General features: G+C 39.4%; 1 protein-coding gene across 1 annotated transcript in view; it reads left to right on the top strand.

Annotated features, from left to right (window-relative positions):
- MBD2 (methyl-CpG binding domain protein 2) overlaps nucleotides 1–21,385 on the top strand; it is a 41,723-nt gene extending 20,338 nt beyond the window's left edge. Inside the window, exons 4-7 of the mRNA XM_050913095.1 lie at nucleotides 10,102–10,192; nucleotides 10,940–11,117; nucleotides 18,603–18,743; nucleotides 20,911–21,385. Of these exons, the coding sequence (XP_050769052.1) occupies nucleotides 10,102–10,192; nucleotides 10,940–11,117; nucleotides 18,603–18,732 (399 nt within the window). The 3' untranslated portion in view covers nucleotides 18,733–18,743; nucleotides 20,911–21,385. The remainder of the gene's footprint in view (nucleotides 1–10,101; nucleotides 10,193–10,939; nucleotides 11,118–18,602; nucleotides 18,744–20,910) is intronic.
- The last annotated feature ends 1,307 nt before the right edge of the window (nucleotides 21,386–22,692 follow it).

Raw genomic sequence — 22,692 nt, 5'->3', positions numbered from 1 at the left:
AGCTTCTTAATAGAAGTTTCTATAAAATACATGGTTCTCATCAAGAAGTATTATCTCTCTTCTATATAGAAGAACTTTGTGCAAAATCAGTAAAAAATTGTATTTGAAATCCCTCTTTTTCACTCTACTACTACAATAAATGCAAACCACAGTAACATAAACTCATCTTACACAAGTTCTCCTTTAGCTGCTTTTCCTTCTATCAATGACAGATCGCCTGTTCACACAGTGCTTTTTTGGTTTTGTTTTTTATGGGGAGGAGGGAGCTGAGAAGAAACAGGAATCTAGTTAATGAACGAATGACCGGCTAGATAATGTGTATATTGGAGTGAGGTATTGTTTTTAAGTCTGACTTGTATTTTTTGAGTCATAGCATTACTACCATCAAATTGAAACACCTTATTCTATCTTAGGAGCGCAGGGATGAGAAGAAAATGCAGAGGCATGTTCAAATTTTTGTACACTCATATGTCACTAACTTTTAACAACATTTCCTTTGAAACTCAAGCTGTCTCTAATATTGCACTTTCAAACATCTTGAATGCTGTTCTTGTAAGAAATAACATAAGGAATTTAGACTCTGCATCCTCTAAATTCAGGTGAGAAAGAAAAAGAAGAAATATCCAGCCGTATTGGATCATCTTGTTGAGATGTCTTTTAGCAAGATTTGAAGGCCTCTGCTAACCTCACTGTTGGTCCCGTGAAGTTCAACAGGGGCCATGTAAGTGTATCCCATTCAGATCTAAAAGATGCATAATTGCATGTGTCTATTGATTCTCTTCACATTCTTTGGGTTTTCCTTTTGAACTACTACACTTTGTGTGTCAGGAGTTTCCTTTTGGTCATGTCTGCTGAACCAGTAATAATCACCAAAGCATATGAAAGTTACGGCACCTTTGGGGCAAGAGAAATGGATGTCTGGCAATTCGTATCTTGATGGATTCCAAACCTTGTCATGCTTGCCCATTTCCTCCTTGTTTTCTTTCTTCCAGAATCTTTTCTTCAAATACGTAATGACTGAAATCTCTGGGAATGCATCCCTTGTCTTTTGAGAACGACTCTCCAGTAAAGATTTGCAGAATAGGCTGTTTTCAAACCTACCCAAGTTAAATCTTTGCCTCCTTAAGACAGGTTCTAACGGATTAAGCTATAGCAACATCTTCAAGAAAACATCGTCTGCTGATCACTGTGTCAGCATTCTTTTTCAATCAAATTCCTTTCTACTTGCTTGCAACAGTGCATCTTTGGAAGAGGACACTTTAAACACTATTCTTATTCTGTATTGCCATACTTCATTTGGAAGAAATGCTAGCTCTGTTTGCATTGAATGTGGAATAGTTAATCTTGTATATCTAATAGCAAAGCAAATCTTGGTGTGTCTTACTCTTGCTTTTCTCAAAGCTAGAATGCTGCCTCGAGCTGTTTTCTGGTTTGTCATCATTCTGAGTAGTGATGATTGACATAGGCGGGAGACTTGGGAAGGGAGAGAATAGATTGTTACAGTTGTTTTTACATAAGATTTGAGTGAGTTTTCAGTAAAATTTTTGTTAAAAAAATTTGGAACAAAGCAATTTAATGTAGGTAGTGTGCTGTCAGTTACTGGAGATCTTAAGCAAATTGACAGCTTTCATAAACAATTTCCAGTGATCTGGTTTCTTTACACACAGATTTCCATCATGCAATTATCAGTATTTCTTTGGTAATAGTAACCGAAAGTATGGAGGAACTCCAGTCATTGATCATGTGTGCACCCTTCATATGTGCATACATAGATGCACACACATGCACATCTTGTTTGAACATAGCATGCAGTTCATTCCGATGTTTTACTTGCTAGCTACAGCATAAATATTAATAGATAGGATCTTTGCTTGGTTTTCAAAAAGCGACAATTCTTTTCTTGATGTGATCTGTTGAGATAAAGTAGAGAAGCCAGGGTGAAGACTGAAGTTGCTGGAAAACTTTATTCTTAATAAATCCTGCACCATGTGGAGTACCTGTCACTTGAGATACAATTGCTGGACAAATGCAGCCTTGCAAACGTATTTGAATTCTCTTCCCCTCCAGATAAAGCCTGTATTTTCCTTACATAAGTAATCCCTACATGTGTCACTGTCTTCTCCTTCTCTCATACTCAGGTGTGCAAACTTTCCTGTACATAAACTGTAAATATATCAGTGTTGGATATTCAAGTGAATGCTGAAACACTGACTATATTGCCTGTTTGTATATAAAGCTTATTCAGTTACCACTTCCAGTGTCATTCCTCCCTGTTTCTTCAGTCCTTGGCCCAAACCCCTTAAGGGATTCTTGCTTCTGTAGTTCTAGATATCCATCTCTGAAAGCTTTATCTGCTTCTATCTATTGTATCTCCCTTTTCAAAAGACAGTCTAACCAGAATTCCCTGAAAATTCTCTTTGGCCTGCCTCCTTATGTAGAGATCAAAATAAATGAGTACTGTAGTTCCTTTGGCAGTCAGTAGTTTTTTTCATGACCTGAGAGTGAGAAGACATGCTTATTAGTGTTGGCAGGGAAGATATTTGGCAGCAGCTCCTCTTTAAGCAGTAAACTCTGTGGTAGTTCTTGGAAAGATAAACTAATAAGAGCTTGCCTGTGATCTTCGTACAGGTAAATCTGTCAATTAGAGCAACAGATCTTCGTGGCAACTGCTGGTTCCATATATTCAGCATGCTAGTTTGTTGCACACAAGAAGCGTCACGAGGTTGTCTAAGCCTTTTTCAAGCAACAGCTCTGCAAGACAGCATCTTAAAGCTTTCAAAGCCATTCTTAAAGGTTTTATAGATTACTGATTATCAGAGTGGAGAACTTTACCTGAGAAAAAATGGAAATGTTCTGGAGAATCCTGGAAGTAGGTAGTGTCAGGATTTGAGCTGTGTGTGTATGCATGCATGCTCTGAAGGGTCTTCTGGTACTCACTAGACTTCTCTTAACTATCAGTCTTCTTCCTCTATGTGGCTTTTGTTCAAATACCAGTACCAGTCAATCCATGGAGATTTCTCGAATTCTTCATATCTAATCAAATGATAGGAGTATCTGTAAGTTCCTAAATAGCAAATGTAATAGCCTCAATTGCAGTTTTCTTCAAAGTACTTTAATGTCTCTTTTTGAAGTATCAACCTGCTCAAAATATTTTGACTCTCCATCGGCTTAGTTAAGATAGGTTTTCTTACTATTTCTGTGGCTTTGGGTTTTTTCCCTCACAGAGTCTGCTGATAAACCAGTGTAAGAAAAGGAATCCTGAAAGATTGCTAGTGGGCCCTGCAAGGAAAGAAAAAAACCCCAACAAACCCCCTTGTTTTAGCCTCCTCTCCTCTGTTAGACTCAGTAAATTTCAATAAGATATGATACATTCTTGATGAATTTAAGGGTAATAGTTTGGATTTTAAAAAGTCAGATTAGCGTTGCTGAAATTGAAACTGGAATTAATGATGAATCAAAAAATCATGCAATTGTATCTGTCACCTTCCTCTTAGGTGGTGTTGAGTACTGTCTTAAAATCACATTGTTTTCTCCCTCCTTCCTATTTAGCAAAAAGGCCACTAGATGTAGCAGTACTTCAGGGCACTTTAATGCTCCACTTGTGCATCTGGATTTGAGTATTCCTCAATGAGAAGAGTGAATGTGAAGCAGAGGAAGTCCTGTAACTATCTGAAACTATTATAGGCAGTAAATCTTTTACGTAATCACTTAAACTTGAGTTACTTGCCCGTCAAGTGTTCTGTACCTAACTGGATCAAATGGAATGGTGCTGCAAATCAAACTTCTTTCTTACGGATCACTGCCCTTTGTACCTATGCTCACTTGGTGCCTCCAAAAGGTCCAGGTCTGTGTCCTATGTAGAGCACTTACCCTCTTCTTCATGTGTTAGAGCTTCTTGGTTCACACTGTTCCACGCTTATTGACCTTTTTCAGGGTAGATACGAAACTCGCTCATTTACCCCTGAGCCCCAAATGTATAGTACCTGAGGTATTGCTTTGAGAGAGCTTTGACTCCTGAGGACCCACCGATCACTAGTTAATTCTGTTGTATACTGTTGATTGTGGTGGTAGGGGTATTTGAAACCATACTGGTAAAACTGATGTTTATGTAAGTGGTAATCATAACGCTGAATTTGCAAAGCATTGACCTCAGTATCTTCCTGATACATTTGGCTAAAAACATTCCACGAACATACCTCAAGTGTTTAAAAGAAGGCCATCCTTCCCTTCAAAGCTCATTTTGAGAAAACCAGGTAGTCAGTTAGTATTATGTGATCTGATTCCTCTAGTTCTGTGGCAGACAACTGCCTTTAAAAACCACCGTAGGATAAATCTGAGGGTATTTACTTTTTAAAAATACCTTAGGATAAACCTGATATATTTACTTATAACATCGTCTATCTGTAGGCCAGAAGTACTCTTTAAAATTGATTTGAAAGTCTCTTTTATACTTACTGTCATATATATTTGCAGTGGATTGTATTGTAATGGGTTATTGAATAGGATTATATATGACAAATTAAATCTGACCATAGTCATTTTTTGGCATAAAATACTTGCAGTCTAAAAAGCCTAATTTACGAGAAAAATTGCAGGATGTCATTTTATGTATGTCTTCTTGTGAACAGTTCTTAACAAGAAAGATGTATCTAGCTCTTAGCACTTCGTATTTTGTCAAATAGATGTGATTTTCTTTCCTGTGGATCAACTTAAAGGATTGGAATCTAAAATTAGATAGGATTGGAAAACTTAAGCTTCTTGGTTAATGTCTATTAGAATTATCAAAAAGAGGGATGGAAGGAATCCAATGAGATTGTTAAATTTCATTTCCCTCTCCCAGGCAACTAAAGGAACGCTGAAATTTTGATTGGCAATTATGGATGTAGCAGAGCTGAGCAACTCAGCAACTGGATATAAAAAAAGGGAGGAAGTTTTCCAGTTTTCTGGAGAAATTGTTATTCCTTTTAAATTCTTCCATGGAGATGTTGAAAAGACCTCTCTTTAATCATATTTCCTCATTTAACTGCCTGCATTGTCAATCACTTGAGCAGTTTCCCAGATGATAACTGGCATTCTGGTCTCAGCCTTTAAAACACATTTTAAAACATAACAAAATTGCAGGCTGTCTGTGTCTGCAGTACAGTATAGATATGTGGGCTGTATTTTGTGTAGACATGACTAACTTTTAATCAGCTCGTGTACCAGGTTATAATGCATCTGCAAGCAGCGTGGAAATAAATGTGGTTCCAGAGAGCTGGGCAGATGCCAAGGCAGCTACCTGGAGTTGTGACTGTGCTGTTAAACTTGCTGGGTCCAAGATACTTCTAAATTAGATGGTAGCTTCTTCTGACTACTGCTGCAAGTTAAGAGCAGATGTCTGTAGCTGTCTAAATAGAAGAAACCACCTCAGTAAACAAATCTCTGAACTCACCAACACCAGAATCGTTGTCCTTTCTTCTGTGTCCAGTCAAGTACATCATTCTGTTGACATCTACAGTATTTTCAATACTCTGTATATAGTAAATGGCAGATGAAATTTGAGGTTCTTGATTGATTGATTTATGTATAAATCAGTCACCCTCCAAGAATGTTTGAATATTAAGAACATATGTGCTTTTCTTTTAAAAATGATAGATTTGGAATGGATTCCTTTCCAGCAAAAATTTCCTGTAGGCTTCCATTGCTGGAGCAACTGCAAATAGACTTTTATTTACCTAAGGAAAAGGAGCAGCTCGTAATATTTTTGTATTTGGTGGTTCTTGCAATAGGGAGGCTAATCTACCATTTCTTTGTTGTCTGAATGAGAAATAATAGTTGCTTAGGAGATTGTGTTTTTACATAGATTACGGGTTAGATTATAGTTTACCATTAGTCACAAATAGCTTTTCTTGGACAAGAAACAATTATGGAGGAAGCAATATTTTATAATTCTCCAAACAAAGAACTTCAGAAGCACAGCTGTGGTACAGCTCTGCCATTATGGAGTTTCAGAACAACAAGGAAGTGAAAATTCTGCTCCACCCTGGGGACCTTGGCATTGCATTCCTGTGCTGCCTCCTCTGTCACAGGAAAAAAACAGGGTTGCCCTTAGGACAGTAAGTTTGAGTGATAAGGGATACATTTCTTGCTTGGCAGGAGATTATTGCGTAAGGGGTCACTTTTGGCATAAGGCATATTCATTCATTTCCTGGGAAACGGAGCACTTGGCTGCTGGGTCTTTCTGAATCTAGAACGCTCAAACGTCAGTAAATGAAGGGCCTGGGTTTTAGTGTGTGTTCCCTAACCACTGCTTCAGGCAAAACTGAAATAGAGCCATTTTTCATCCTCCAACATGATGAATACCCGTAACTGACTGATGAATCCTCAGAATGGTTATTCATTTTGCATTAGTAATGAAATATCACATCATAACAATGATGAATCTTGAAATCCGGTTCTTGTCTCATTCCTTCCTATCCTGGTCCCATCAGGATTCTCGTTACTGAATAACAGGGTCTCGTGTTTGCTAATGCTTCTTTCCTGGAGGCATGAATCTTGCTTTTCTGGCTGTACTAGTGCATTCTCAGCCGGAAGAAGGAAGATCGGACCGTATCAGCCTGCCCTGTGCTTCAGGTACGACAGTACTCTCCAGGGTGCTCAAGCTGAGAAAAGCCTAGTCTGAATAGCTCACTCCATTTTGCAAGAAAACCTCTGATTGTGAGACGATGTAAGGTTATTAGGCAGAAGGTGGCCTCTGTTGCTGGCAGTCATTTATTGAATTTGAGTGGCTATATCTGCAGATGCTTGGACTGCGTGAGGGGCTGTTGCTTGTTTTATGAAGTCCAGATGGCTTTGGGCAGGAGACGAATGCCAAGGGGGCAGTCTGCCTGGGCCATGGTCTATGGATGCTGACACCTAACTGTTAAACTAGATGGGATTTCTATGAATTGCTCCTAATTTAGGTGCCTATTTCTCTGCTTAGCGGGGCACAAAGCCTGTGAACCTGAGCTTTACTTTCTCTTTTTCCATTCTGTGTCTCACTAATGATGAGAGAGTTGCAAGTTAAATAATGTAAGCTATTTTTAGGGCTGTAACCTCAGAGGCAGATATTCTGCGCATCGAGACTTGCAAGATCTTTTTCAGGCACTTGAATGCATACTTCTGTTGCTGTGGAATGGTTGCGTGTTCATCATGTAAGTGGAGTAACAGAAAAGCTTTTTCTGAATTTGTATTAGCAGCTTCGTTCCCTCTCTCTCTGTCCCTTAATAGCTATTCCTGGTGCAGCTGATAGGGAAATACTTGTCCAGGTCTGCTCCAGCTCAGAATCTTCAGTAAGATCCAGGAAAAGATACAGGGGTTCAGAGGGGACTCGTAAGAACCCATAAAGAGCTGGGGAACAAACTTCACAATAAAACTCCAGGAATGTGATTCATTTCTGAGCAAAAAATTAGTAAGAGTGACTTGTGCAGTCTCAGTGGAGAACTGAGGAGATGAAAATTTGGAGCACAATCGTTGTTTGCAAATAATGATACATAACGGTGCTGGAAGCTGGTGCTGGAACCTCTGTGCTAGGAAAATGCTTCACTTAGTCTTGTTTTAACAGGTGTGTCTACGTACCAAGTGCTTTTTTCTACCTGACATTGACCTCCAGGTCATCTGAGGTGTTGATAGTTGTATAGACTTTTCCCTGCATTCGCAATCAGTGCTTAAAGAGCTGAGTGAATACTGGTGTTGGAAGCTCCACCCAATCAATATTGCACTATACTTCCCAAATCTTCTAAGCTTTCATATGTGTTAGTTGTCCTCCTTCAAGCACCAATCTCTCCCACACAGGCATTTGCATTCCTATAGACCCTCTATAACCAAACCGTTCTCCTAATTTGTCATTCCCTCTGTGATGTGCACTGGGTTCATTTGAGTAGGGAACTGAGGGATCAAAACCCAGTAATATTTGATTGTATTTGGTGATGTATTTGCTGCTGTAGACCAATTAATTTTATCCTGAATAAACAGAGGCTGTTCTTATGTTTACCTGAAGCATATAAAAACAGCTTGGATTTGGAGTTGGTGGGCCTTTTGTTTCTCTCTAAAAGTCAATGAAATGGAGAGGGAAACGGAATGAAAAGTGAATTCTTTTAACAGTTGAAAGCATGAATAAACTTTGTTGAGACTTGATCAAGATGGGAAGCTAACACTTGATCAAGATGGGAAGTCATGAAGTACTGAATTGATAGGATTTTACTTTGACTTCATTTATCTGAATCCTAATATTCCTTTTAGAGTTTGGCTAGTGAGTTGCTGTTTTTGCCTTTGTAACGAAGGATTTCTTTAGCATTCTAGACAGCTTTAAGGCACTGCCTCTTCATCCACGGAGCTGTAAGGACTGCTACAAGACATCTAGACTGCTTTCTTGGGGTGGGGACTTAGCAATGGTGGTAAACAGCAGGAGTGAATGACTGGTGGTACTAAATATTTTAACATTTAACACGATAAAAGAGGTGCCTTGATACTCAACTAACAATGTAGCTCAAACCTGGGTTGGAATGTTGAAAATTAATGCTAATTAAGAGCGAGGAGTCAGTTTGCAGGAAGCATTTGAAGTTTAAGTGGCTCTAGTAAATGAGACACAAGTGGCAACAGGTATTTTCAAAAAGCTGTGAAATCACGGAGATGTCAAGAACACGTTAAATGTAGTCAGAGTTTGCAAAAAAGTTGAAGAGCTTACTGAAGGTCACTGAAGAGGTGATCCTTGTGGGTTTTCTAAGCCACTCTAGATCTAAACTCGGTTATAAATGTGTCCTATTGTCCAGAGAAGAGTGCTTAAATAAGTAGATCTCTATAAAATGACATAGTAATCTCTCAGGCAACACAAGTATCATTCAACCTACTGATTTATAAAGCTGCACAGACATGTTGTGGAGAGTATTGCGTTTTTCTTAGCATAACCGCGTGGGTTTTTTCAGTCAGTAGTATACTCTTAATGCTAAGGTAGGTGTTCTATGTTGCTTTTTTCTTTGCCTTTACTACCTCTGTAACTGAAAAAAATGGGTTTTTTTTCTGAATAAGAATCACTGATGTACAGTGCTTCAGTCGTGATGTCATGTGACTAGCAATGTAGGTTCCACAGAAGATGAAAGAGGATGCTCTAGTTGTTTCACTTCCAGTTTTAGAGCAGAATCTGACATTCGAAAGCCCTATCTTAAACTGAGGCTTTTGGGTACCCAACTGCAACAATTTCCTAGGAATGGGAATAACTACTTGTCTATTTTTTTTGTCTTGGATTTTGCAGGCTTGAAAAGAAATAGGGTTGTTTTTTTTGTCCCCCATATCCTGCAGAAAAATCAACTATTTCTGAATGCCTTTTCTACAGGAAAGTGCATAGCTACGTTCTTGCTTACCTCCTTATTAAGACTGTAAAAGGTAGCTTCCCGTGGAATGGAAATTGACTTTTTAACTATCTTTCATCACTATCTTGCTAAATAGAAAAGGCCTGTTTTAAAGAATAGGTGTGGCTAATCTCCAGCCCTGAACTTCAGGATGAATCTTCAGACCAGTAAGATAGGAGTGAGTAGGGAAATCTGTATCATTAAACAAAAATCTCTTAGGTCAAGAAATTGGTTTCTGTGAGAAATGGAAACATGTTCCCAGCTAATAAACAAGCAATAGAAAGTAAAATTAATGTGAATTTAGTTCATGTATCTTCCTAAAAGTGGAAAGATTTGATTCTATTTCCAGATAAGTCAAGAGATCTATACAGCGTCGGAAAGGGCCGGGTCATCAAGCCAGCATAGGTCTGAAGTGGCCTAGCTGCTGATCAGCATTAGTGTTGGCTCAGCTGTACTGCTCCCACGTGCAGAGCTCTCTCCAGTGTCTCAACACACACTGCATAATTCCATACAAGCATGTTCCCGATGACTAAAACTCCATCAGCAGACAGGATATTACCTTTTTGGTAGCTTACGTGACTGTTAGGTTGATTGTTTTGTAAGCTGCTAGGCACTGTCTGTCTTTTATTGTTCTGATGCTGTTTTGATCATGAATGCTGTTTATCTCCATGAGCTGATTTAGTTGGTTTTTTTTTTTTTTAATTTCTAATGAGCAATCTTGTTTTCTCTTTTTCAGCTTTTCTGGGAGAAGAGGCTACAAGGCCTCAGCGCATCGGATGTCAGTGAACAAATCATAAAATCCATGGAGCTACCTAAAGGTCTTCAAGGTATTGTGTTCACTTACTTCACTTGCTTCGGATCCACAAAGTTGTTTGTGCTTAAAAAGGACAGAGGTTTTGATGCTCTTAACAAGTTTTCAGTTTACAGTCAGATTAAGTAAACTTGAAATTGTAAATGTTCTTGCTGACAAAATACCTCAGTCTCCAAAACTATGTTTATTTTTAGTTCATTTATGTAGTTAATAGAAACCACACTTCAGAACTGCACTCTTATGGGTGAAAGTTGATCTAAAATATGTTCAAGTCATAGTTCAAAATTAATAACTTTGTTCCACTGCTTGGGAGATTTTCTTGGGAATTTGAGTGTTGTAAAAATCTCCAGTGTTTATTTTCCAGAATTAATTTAATACCTTGTAGTGTTAAAGCAAAGACTGTGCTGGTGTGGATTAATACCATAAAGCTGCAAAAAACCTGTTTCAGTATGTGACTGATAAATTCATGATGTGATCATCTGGATTAAAAAATTGATGATATTGTAATTGTTAGTGTAAGCAAAAAACCTAGCCAATTTTAGAAATGAGATGCCTTTTGAAATGCTAACTAACACTTAAATGAGATCTGTGCTATTACAAAGCCACTTTTAAGAACTTGCATTTAACTGTTTAGATTATACAGTCCTGTATGCAGTGACCGTCATATCATGAGTGTACATAACCTTACAAACTGAGAAGAGCTCTGCCACTGGAAGCTACATACGAAACGTGAATGGTGACTATTCAGTTATCTTTGTTTTAGGAGTTGGCCCAGGTAACAATGACGATACCCTGTTGTCAGCTGTTGCTAGTGCTTTGCACACCAGTTCTGCACCTATCACGGGGCAGCTCTCTGCAGCCGTTGAGAAGAACCCAGCCGTCTGGCTTAATACATCCCAACCCCTCTGCAAAGCTTTCATAGTCACAGATGATGACATTAGGTAAGTTTCATAAAGTCTTCAGTAAAATGAAAAGCAAGTTCAATTAAAGTAGATTCCTTCCTGGCTCAGTGCAGTCCTGGAGATAAGGAAGAGAAGTGTGAACATTTTTCTTGTACCTGTTGATTAGTTCAGTAACTTGGAAAAATGAAAACCTGGGTTTTTTCTTTGTGGTCAAAATAGTAATATAAAATATTCACTAGGGTATGAGTCATAATCCACATTTTCTTTCCCAAGAGAGTGCCCTAAACATTAAGCTATAGTCATGATCACTATTGGCTTTCTTCCTTCCCATTTCTGGTTTGGTCAAGTTAATTTGTTGATCTCAGTTAAAAAGTAAGTAATTTCAACAAAGGAGAGTAAGAATATTCCGTTATAGCATATAGCTTTGCGGCTCATACACTCTCTTAAAGTGGGAGATTGGGATAGCATATGAAGAGCACAGATAGATCTATTCACATATGGGCAAAGATTTTGTTTTTTAATAGCTGCACTGTTAATCTTCTTTTCAAAGAAATAATCATCCTTTTTTGGGTACTAGAAGCATGGGCGTCAGCACTGAATTTCAAGGTTAGGAGTGAGTGAAAGAGAGATTTGTTGTTGCACTGACTAATTGCCAGAGTGTGGCGAGACACGGGACACAATCCTGTCATCCAAGGTTTTTTTTAGTGTTGCTTAGCATGAATCAACACATGGAATGAACACTGCCTTTAGTATCACATTTTTAGTTAAATTCTAGATTGCGTAGGGAATCTGAAGATCAAACTCGGATCTTGCCACTTAGTGGAATTCACTCGGCACCAAAGTCCACTCCTAGCACGTTCTTTTCTAAGCCCTAGATGGCTAGCTGAAGCTTCTGCAGAGCTAATGTTAAGGTATAAAATTATCTGATTCCCAGTCCTTTACTTAGGGATTATTTGCTTTAAACGTCAACTTGAAATGCTTTCAGAAGGTAAACTCTTCTTGCTTAGTTACAGAAAGTTACAGGGCAGGATGAGAAACTTTCTTAGTGTGTTTGACAATGTTTATTATTTATTGGACACAAAATTCCTTTTTTGTCTTATCAGTGATTCAGTTTTTTTGACAAAGCAGATTCTGAATTTGATGTCAGACAGTACTGGCAACTCAGGAAGGACACAGATTCCAAACTGGAGTGGCTCTACCTCTATGAATATGCTGCCAGTTCGGTGTCTCTTCTGATTCGTGACTTGTAGGCAGCTCACTACAAAAGGATTTAATATTCTTAGAAGTTACCTTTTCATACTGTTTGTGTGAAGCTGGCTTTCATTTTAAGACCATCCAGAAAACACATTGCATGAAGAAGTAGTATCGGAGTATGGCACCTGTTATCACTAAGGAAAGCAGTACAATTGCTTTCTGAACTTACATAACGGTACGGAAAAGTTTGCCATTGGGGATATCTGGTCAGGTGCCAGTATATATTCTTTTGTGCTATAAATTCTTCAAGGAGATCATAGCAGTTGTTTACGTCTGATAAAATAGCTGTCAGCTTGACTCATATTTAACTTGAAGTATTCCTGGTCATGTAATGATGGTAAATCTCTTTCAGAATCAGAGTAAAATGCAAAATTTCCACTTTTGGTTCAGCACACTCACTGGGAAAACATTAAATAACCTCCTATAAATGCATGGTTAAGAAACAACTGTGTTTCCTTGTCACTAGGGACAAGCATCTATTTTTTTCTCAGTTGTGGGATACACCTTCTGAATAGTTCTGGGCTTCTTAATGCTAGTCCTGTGAAAGGTAAGTATGTAAAATGAGTATGGTGTGGTTCCAGTGGTCTTTACATCCAAATCTTAGCCTCCTGAGGCAGGCTTTTAGAATTCCCTATTAACTGTCTTCTCCGTACTGAGTCTGTGAGATCATTTATCTTGAGACTGCTGCTTTGCAGCTTCTGTTTGTAGCTTCTTTCCTGACCAGCATCTAGTTATGTTCTTTGCAACTGCACTGTTGAGTTGCCTCCATTTCCATGAAAGGCTAAGGCTGACAACGTTTGTGTCTCTGCTAGATAAATGCTTTAACCAGTTTCTCTCTTTTAGGATGAACTGGGGAATGGTATCTTCTGAAAAGAACAAATAGGTGGATTGTTTTTTCTAGTTGCGCTTAGATGAATGAAGTTCTGCAATATATTATAAAATTCATTTTTGACTCACAGCTCTGTTCTGCTTCCTAGTCCAGTCTGTCATTCTTTTCAAATGGCTCTCTCTTTAGTGGGATTTTCTGAAGCCTATAGTTTTCAGGGGATTTCTTTTCCTAAAGCATGTAAGTCGTTTCTGAAAATCCCACCTTTCAGTTTTCAACAGCCCTTTCCCTTGCTCAGTCTAGGTTCTTTGCTGAGCGCTTACCATCACCCAGTAGGTTTTGTTCCTGAGCTTTCTTGGGTGTCTTGACAATTGCCCTTTTCAAATAGCATGGTAATAGGACTTCTGCTTTTTCTTATGGGTAGCCATAACCTGTTAAATTTACCAAAGCATAACAATTAATGTCGTATGTCTGGCAGTGTCATGCTCTGCACAGTAGTGGGTAAGAAAAAGTACCTGTTAATCTGTCCAAAAACTAAGCTGTGTTTACCATGAGACAGGAATGGAAAGTAATTCAAGTTTAATGCTCTCTAAGTTTGTTTGGTGCGGGTTTAAGAAAGTCTGAATCTTAAGCTATATGAACCTTGATCCAAGCTAGTCAGCTGTAGCTTAGTCCCTCATAATATTCCTCAATACCCTATACAGATCTCACTTTCAGTATGACAGACCAAAGCCACAAGAACTATAATGTGCCAAAGGAAGAAAATGAGAGATCGAGAATCTTTCCACAGTCTGAGCTCTCCTCAGGAATAAGAAAACTGTAAGGTAGAGTGATGTGTGTTGCAGGGAGGCAAAACCCTAAATAATCCTTATCAATCTTGGCTACAAGATAAACTTTCTGACCCGAGATCTAAAGATGAGTTTAATGCGGAGTATGTCAGGAAAGGACAGTAACGAGGCATCTGAGAGTTTCTGTAATTACCATTTAGAGTATGCTGTCTCAACAGTGGTTAATTTCTACCGAGAGGGGAGGAGGAGATGGGAAAGATCTATTGGAAGTGATGCGTTGGAGAGGTGTATGTGGGGGGGCATTAGCAGATGCCCCTAAACCTGAGTTTAATATAATACAGCAAATACAGTCAACATACTAGTAATTAATTCTCCTTTCAGCAGTGCATCTCAGATCTGGTTAGTGGAAGACTTCTGGAATCCCTGCTGCTGAGAGTATGTTTTTCATACAAACAGAGTAAACGTTACTGTAAGCACTTAATGTGATGGCTCTTGATTAGAGTGTCTCCAAAAAATACTATATTTGAATGTGCTGGAAGAGCAGGGGAAGAGGGTATTACCTCCCTCCTGACACGTAGGGAGGTGGAACTGGTGTTCAGACAAGGACAAGTTGGTTCTGTGGATTTTTCCCATCTAGCCTGACACCCATCCTAAATGTAAAGATACCTTTGTTTTTCTGCTGCAGCTAAATGCTATTACTAGAGCTCTACGCAATTTTTTGTTTTGATGACAGAGTAGATACTGCAGTGGCAGCACACAAGGAACTAAATCAAATGGAGCCTCAATAGATTTAGCAATATAGAAAAATAGAGGGAGAAATCAGAGGGGAGGTTGGCACAGTATCACAGTTTGATTGCATACAGTAGTGTGGAATCACACGTCTTTAAAGCATGCACACATCACTTAGTTGTGTGGGCTGAGAAGAGTGCAAGTAGTGAGGACAAATGAAATCATGCTAAGCACTAGGGAAACTATCTGAATGCAGAGCTGTACACAATCCTGTTGTATAAAGCAGTTCACTGAAAATAAGGTCAGAATTGGAACTGGGGCTTGTGGATTTCTGCGTTAGGAGTAATGTGTCTTTAATTTTAGCTTGCTTTTGAAGGCAATAGTACTTGAAGGATGAGGATTGTGTCTTGCTGGGAGGAAGGCTGAAAAGAGCACGTGGCCAGGGAGCTGCTTAGCAGCGCGTGATGCAGCCGGGGAGGTGAGAAGGACCGGCACAGGCTGCTGTTGTGTGGGAGCTCCATCGCCAGGATGATGCTGGGGAGCTGGGGAGCTGAAGGGCTGAGGGCTGGTAGCGAAGAGTGGGCACTCGTGGGCAGCACGCTTGCCTTCCCTGGCAGCACTGCTAACCCTGTTGACTTAATGGGCTAAAGTAGTTTTACTTAATACTGCTGTGATAAACTAGCATAAGAAGTCAAATTAATCGAATTGAATGGAGATACTCCAAGTCCTAGAGTTTTACTTAGTGTTAAAGATAAACACTTTTTATTAGTAGTGGTTTCTTGCTGTTGGTTCTTAAACATTTGCTCTTGGTAGTTCATGTGCTTTAAAAGTCATATTACTTGTATAAGAAGACCTATGTTTTTAATACTTAAAAACTCTGTTTGCTAGAATACCAGACTCTTCAGGACTGGGAGTGCTGTGAATTATTTTTGGTTGTTGCTCCTTGGGAGATCAACTAGCTGGCTGAAAATTTGGAAGTGAGATAACTGGGGAAAGCTATGTCTTCACGTGAGTTTGGGAAGCAAGACCTGGGAGTAACTTCTGGAGAAGGCCACATACACTGTAAATAGGGAACCTGGGCCCTTAGTAACAGAAGCTAGTCGGAGATACAGAAAACTGGCTGTCACTTCTGTGTATTGTGAGAGTTGAATACTACAGTCGTATGTCTGAGATGGTAGGAAGGAGCTTGTTACAAATCAGGATAACGATTCTGAAATCTAGGACAGGCTGAGCTTATGCTTCAGCATATGTTTCTCAGAACTTCATCAACATAGTTAAGTACATTTAAAAGAAGATCTCAAATAAAGGAGCCTAATGAGGTGGTAAAGCTTATGATTGTTTTGTGCCCAGCTCCTCGAAGTTGATATAGGATACTTGCTGGCCTTTATTGTTAGGTTCCATCGCTGGACAACAGACTCACTGAAGAGCAAAGCAGGGAAGGACCTTGTAGTACCAAGAAAGAAAGGATGTTCCAGATTAACTTCTTGTGTGCTTTCTGGCAAGTGCATTCTCCGGTACACATTGATGTTATGAAATATTCACAGCCTGGAACGGGGCTCCTTTCTCTCCCAGCTCAGCTGTTCATGGCTTGATTCGGGTTACTGAGTGGGCAAGGTTGTTTAAATGCCCTGTGTCTTTTTTGACAAAGGGAGGATTGATGATTTCCCATATCTTCACTGGATATGTGATACTTCAGGGCTTTTCCAGGAGATACACTTAAAATGCCCAGTGACCAGCACCATGTTCAAGGAACATTTACATTTCATTCTTGATCCATTCTTTGTAAGAGTAGGGAAGTGTCCTTACTGTGTTTTACTTCATTGGAATTTTCTTTGCGCTCTAAAGGGGAGCTTTTTAAAGATATTCCAGCAGCTTTCTTTTCTCTGGTTTGGTCATTCAGGCACTTTTTAAAAAATGCTGTCATTAAGTGTTCATATTTATCATCATAGCCTAAATTAGCCCTGAGTAAGGAACCACCAGGAATCTAGGGAAGGGATCTGCTGGTGTAAATGGTTATTGACTGTAGTCTGAAGCCTGTTGCGATGGAGTTTGTAGGCTGTGGATTGTGGAAAGATGATACTGTCTTTAAAGTCAAAATTCTAAAGCCAAAAAGGAGAAAAATAAAACATACTTCAATTATTTATTTTCCATAATCTTTGGCCAGTTCACAGTGTATTCCAACAGTGAGATGGTGACAACTTTTCATTACTGATTTTTTAAGAAATTGTATTTCAGCCTATGTGTGCTCCTGGCATCATTGTCATTCAATTAACAAATACTGAATTTGCTACTCTAACTTTTATTTCTCCTTTGTCACAGGTTCTGCAAAAGATAAGGCATCTTTGGTTTTGTTCGGTTCTCTGCCCCGGGGTTTGAAAGATCACTCTCTAGGCATTGAAAGTTAACAGCTCTGGGACAGTAAGCTGTATATTGAAGATAGAAAACAAGGATAGAAAACAGCTGGAAGATAGAAAACAAGTTCTGTACTGAACTGCTGGCTTGCTCTTTTTTTTTTTTCCCTTCCTTTTGCTATCTCTGTAAGCAGACAGCCTCCTCTGAAGCACTTAGGGAATGCTGGTAGCGGTTGCAGCCGTAGAACTGAATAGCCTTAGAGGCTGGTGCTCCTCAGAGCCTTCCGGCCTCTGGAGCACGTTGGATATCACTCCTGATCTTCTAAGATTTGATGTTCTTTGTATCTGTCCTGCCATCCTAAATAGCCACAGGGAGTTTGCGGCACTAACAAATGTTTTCCTGTGCCTGCTTCTGATGAGTTCTGGCCATTTTTAAGCATATATTTTATTTAGAAGTTTTCTTTTTTGGAAAACATAGGTTGATAGAACAAGTAGATTTTCATGTAAAAAACCCCTGGGTCTGATGCAAAATTTGTGTTCTCTGGGGAAAACTTCAAAAGAGGACTTCTTGTTTTCTGGTAGCATTTGAAAGCTAAATATTACCTTCCAAACTAAACATTGAATCAAAATATCTTAAATTGATATTGATATCAAGGTAGTATTTTTGAATTAACTTTCCCCAGGGAAACAAACTTTTGTTTCAGTAGAAGTTGCTGCCATCTTAAATGCATCACTGACTAGCAGATAAGACTGAATAGACAGGTAGGAGTAATTAAATAAATGGAACCAGTGAAGCTCCTTGAGGTTCTTCCCCTGCACATGCATTGTGTGGGACTTGGAGTTGGTTCTTTGAGCACTTAGAAACCTACTCAGTGCCCCACCATCCTGTAAAGGTGCTGCTGGTGTACACACCCTTACACTGGGAAAGAGGGAGATTGCCTCGGATCTCCTTTACGATGCTCATGACGGGAATCTCCTGCTACGATTTTCAGTGATGTACATGAAATGTCCTGCAAAAAAAAGAAGAAAAAGAAAAAAGCCAGTCTGACAAAGATAGTCCAGTGGGATACTGCTCCATTAACTTTCTGTTTGGTCTTTTCAAGTATCTAACCTGAGAGTGGAAGATCATATGTCGCATTCAATCCTTCTGTCTCCGTATGAGGGAAAGTAAACCATGCACGTTAAACCAGTGAGGTTTCTGGCTCAGAGTGCTCTCAGTTTTAGTGCCGAGCACTACCTGCGTGCCTGTGTACATGCAAAGGTAATAGAACTAGTCAGTAAGGGTTTAGAGAGGTGGTCGATGCCCCAAGCCTGTCAGTGCTCAAGAGGCATTTGAACAATGCCCTTGATAATATGCTTTGACTTTTAGTAAGCCCTGGAGAGGTCGGGCAGTTGGACTAGGTAATCATTGTAGGTCCCTTCCAACTGGAACTATTCTATTGTATTCTGTTCTAAGTTAAAGTAAGAGTTGAGAAACCAGTCCTGAGTCATTGTTTCTGCAAGTGTTATGCTCCCAGCCTACTAGTATACTTGAAGCATTGACGTTTCGGCCCTTTCTTCCCTTCTCTCCCTTCAGAAAACAAGAAGAGCGGGTGCAACAAGTGCGTAAAAAACTGGAGGAAGCACTAATGGCAGACATTTTGTCACGAGCGGCTGATACAACAAAAGATATAGATGTAGAAATGGATAATGGAGATGAAGCATAAAAAGAAATCAGGTGAGTCAGATCTCCTGGAGGCACACTCTGAGATTTACCTCTCTCAGCTGGCAGTCGCTCAGCGGTCAGTCGGTGGACAGTAGTGCATCGCACACAAGCAGTCCTGCTTTCTCCCCACACGTATGTTAGCTGACCTGCCCTATATCAGCAGAACACTGGGGTGATTTTGCATATATAGACATGAACATCCTCACATTAAATGCTACACAGATCACCAGGAAGGAAAAAACAGTGGTTTTCATCCTTTACAGCAAAGACCCAGTCTCTAGAAACCAGTGCAGGTATATTTTTTGGCACTTAATACTTGATGTGAAACTGGGGTAAAGCAATCAAAGTAACTGGCCTTTTTCTGTCCTTCAAAATTTAATTTAGTAAAATTACATAACAAGTTTCTGAAACTTTTCTGTTTATTTTTAAATGGCTAATACCTCTACAAATTAATTTTCCAAGGCATCTTCTTGTATCTTCTACATGTTTACAGTACTGATCTGTGGATTTGCCAAACACTTTCTTAAAAAATCAGGGTTTTTCTGATCATCTGCAGAAGAATGGTAATTCATTCTCTTGTTTCCATTGAGCTCGTAGTGCTCATTTATGAAAGTGCACAGCTTTGAGATCTGACCTTTTCATAAGGAGTTAGCTGAAGTTTTAACAACTAAGAATTCTGTCTGGAGCTGGTTGTGTAATTTTAAAGGAATTAATTTCATTTTTTTGTTCTGGAGTTAGTACCCACAAGGGGAAAGAATATATGTATTTCCTATTTGACATATACAAAGGAGTTAACTTTTATACGACTATGAATACTATGTTCAGGTAACTTGTAGACATCGGATGGAAGTTTCCAGGCTGTGACCTGCTTTAGCAAGGCTCCTGAACATTCAAACTGGTATTCAACCCATAGCACAGAGTGGCAATTCCATGGCATTTTGGCTCCCCCCTGTATGAAGAATGTAAGCCTGGGGCATCCAACAGCCAGATGTTCTTCTTGCACTCAGTATCTGGACTGTGCACTAGGTTACCACTTCAGATACAAGGGTGTGTTGCTTGAGTAAATTCTTAGAATTAGAAACAAAATGTATTTATAATATACCCACCAGCCCCTGAATGCTCATGTTTCTAATGCACAGGCATTTTTATTACTTATAGTGTCAGTGCAACATAAAGGGAAATTTGATCTTTAAGTTGTGGACAAGAGCTATTTGCCAGTGTTGTTTACTGGCCACTTAACAGGCCAGGAATCTTGATGTTTTCCAGGCTACGGGAATCTTTTAATTGCTTTAAGTTACAGCTATTTACTATCAAACTCTTAATCCCTGAATATTTCTCCTGTAAAAGTCTAAGTATGGGTAGCTTTAAGGGAAGTCAAGAAAGAATGTTGTTTTAAGATGTGAAATTTCAAGCCTTTGCCATTTTAGAATCGAATTGTCATTTTGAATTTTTTAATTTAGCCTAAAACAATTATTTTGTAAAGGAGTCAGAAATCTATTTGTAGAAGTGGTTATTTTGGCACTGGTACTGTGGTTCTCTGCAGAAATCAGTTGGATCAGTAGACCTTGGGTTTCATCAAGTTGTGAACTCGTTACCTATTTACACGTACATAGCCGGTGTACATGTAAATGTACATGTGTTGGCTATGTTCTATAAAACTGGGTTTTTTTGCCCTAGTGGCTTTAATTATAGACTTGAACAAGATTTTTGAGTAAGCGGATTAGTTAATGTAAAATAGCTTGAAAGATGCAAGATTTTTTTCCTTTACACAGACTAATCGTCCGGTATGATCTTTTTATATTAAGAAACTTTTCATGTACACATTATGCTGTATTTAGAAAACAAGAATTCTGACAGTGATTTAGGGCCGTCACGAAGTCCTGCAGAGGCCTGGGTCATGTGCCAGGAGGGTGTGTGGTGCAGGAGGCTGGATGTTAAAAGCACCTTATGTACGTGGGTTGTGCTCCACGAAAAAGTAACTAGGCAGCTGTGGGACTCTGAACAACGGAGTGGCTACTTCCATTGTATTAATTTTTTGTTACCCACTTATGAACTATTTATGGTGTGCTCTTGATAGGGAACTGAAACACAGCCGTAACCGCTCCAACAAAGTCATTCTAATTGATGCGACCATCAGCCTTTACTTTTCCAAAAGGGGTTCTTTCTTTCTCTCTTCCAGGTACTTTTAACTGACTTATCCCAGGAGGAACTTCCTAAAAGACAGAGGCACTTTCTCCTTCGGTCTTTCGTTATAAGAAGAAATGGACCCATGCACATTTATATAGCTTTCTAATAGCATTAAAACCAATGCCTTTTTTAGACTCCTATTTTTGATGTATATATCTTATTTGAAAAGCAACTTTATTTTGTGTCCTATGACTTAAAGTCCTTTTTTAAGTATCGAATGTTACCCTTAATCTAAAGCTGAGCTTTTGATGCCAGGTTGCAAACCTACTGGAATTATATTGCCTGTACTAAATATTTGTTTTTCCTGTGGTTTTTAGTAAGAATGGATCAGGAGAAGAGAGTGATTTCCCAATTAAAGATTATTGTGACTCTGTATATAAACAGATTTTTATACCTATGGGTGAAAACACCTGTACATTCTTCCGTCATCACTGTAAAGATAAATAAATGATTATATTCCAAGCAGTTGAAAACTTGTTGTGTTGTGGATAGAGTAAGGAAGGAATATCCCTGCTCGTATTTCAGTGTTCCCTTGGCCGGATACTGGATAGGCTGGGAAAGGCAAATATCAACAAGTACTGTCTTTGCCCAGAGCACTGCCTCAGGAAATCTGTCTGAACTCGGGAGCACTTGTGGATTTTTCAGCCGAGGTGAAGTACGATTGCATATTTCCTCTGAGAAAGACGACTGCTAAAAATAAGTAGCCAGCATGACTTTACCGAGTTCTGCTTTGAGGTCAAAGAGAGACTGTGAAGAAAGTGTCTTCAGCGCAGAATGCAGCCGGTGCCAAAACTTGGGCTTGTTTCTGTCCGCCTAGACAGAGCAGTTCGTTAGGACATCAGGATGGCCTACGGCACTGCAAAGCTTTCTGTGAAGTGAGGTGGGTCTTGCACAGTTAATCAGAAAACTCAGAAATACTCAAAAAACTGAGCAGGTTTGCTTAGCTTCCCTGGAGACTTATCGACTAAATTGCCTGGCAGGTCAGAGTAGTTCCAAGGTTAGAATAACGTCTGCTTCTCCGTGACTAGTGATGTATCGTACTGCTCTGCAGCCCACGGTGGGGGAGCTTTTCCCTCGCCTCCGGAGTCTCTCTTCTGCCTACACGATACTGATCACAAGCGGGAAGGCGGAGAGACAGGTGATCTTACTGCAGGGTTTCCTGGGATGGGTGCGGGCTGGGAATCCAGACAAGTTGTCATTTTTCTGCAGGAGCTTCCTTCAGTTTATAATTGGGCAGAATAAAAGAGAATAATGCATCTGGTCTTTTGCAGCCTGGTCACAGACTAGGGAGCGATCAAACGCTCTCCTCAAGAAAGGAATGGAGCCTGTTACTCCCCGGCTGCTGTGAAATTGGAAACATTCCCAACAAACTGTCGTTATGCAGTGAATTTCGTGGAGATTGCTTTTTGGGAATGTATGTACGCTGCACTGCCTAGTAACTTTTCAGAACACAAGGGTTTGACAGGTAAAACTCAGAACTTGAGTGAAGATGAGTGAAAACACATCACCACTGATAATTAGTTGAATTTAAGAACGGTTTATACTTGTTCTAATTCCAGAGTTGTATTGCGTAATTACTGATCAAAGTGTTCTTTAACGGGGATGTGAGCGACTTCTCCTGTGTAGCTGTACAATGCGGTCTCATTTTAGGGATGAAAATGCCAGGACATTACTCTTCACACGACTGTATGTTAAAGTGCAATAAAACCAGCACAGAAGTGGCTTTAAAAGGCTCTTACCGATTAAAGTATTTCATGTAAGAGCAAAAAGCAGA

The sequence above is a fragment of the Gymnogyps californianus genome, chromosome Z (genome assembly GCF_018139145.2).
Source record: "Gymnogyps californianus isolate 813 chromosome Z, ASM1813914v2, whole genome shotgun sequence".
Classification (NCBI taxonomy): Eukaryota; Metazoa; Chordata; class Aves; order Accipitriformes; family Cathartidae; genus Gymnogyps; species Gymnogyps californianus.
This window is presented reverse-complemented; position numbering and strand designations above follow the sequence as displayed.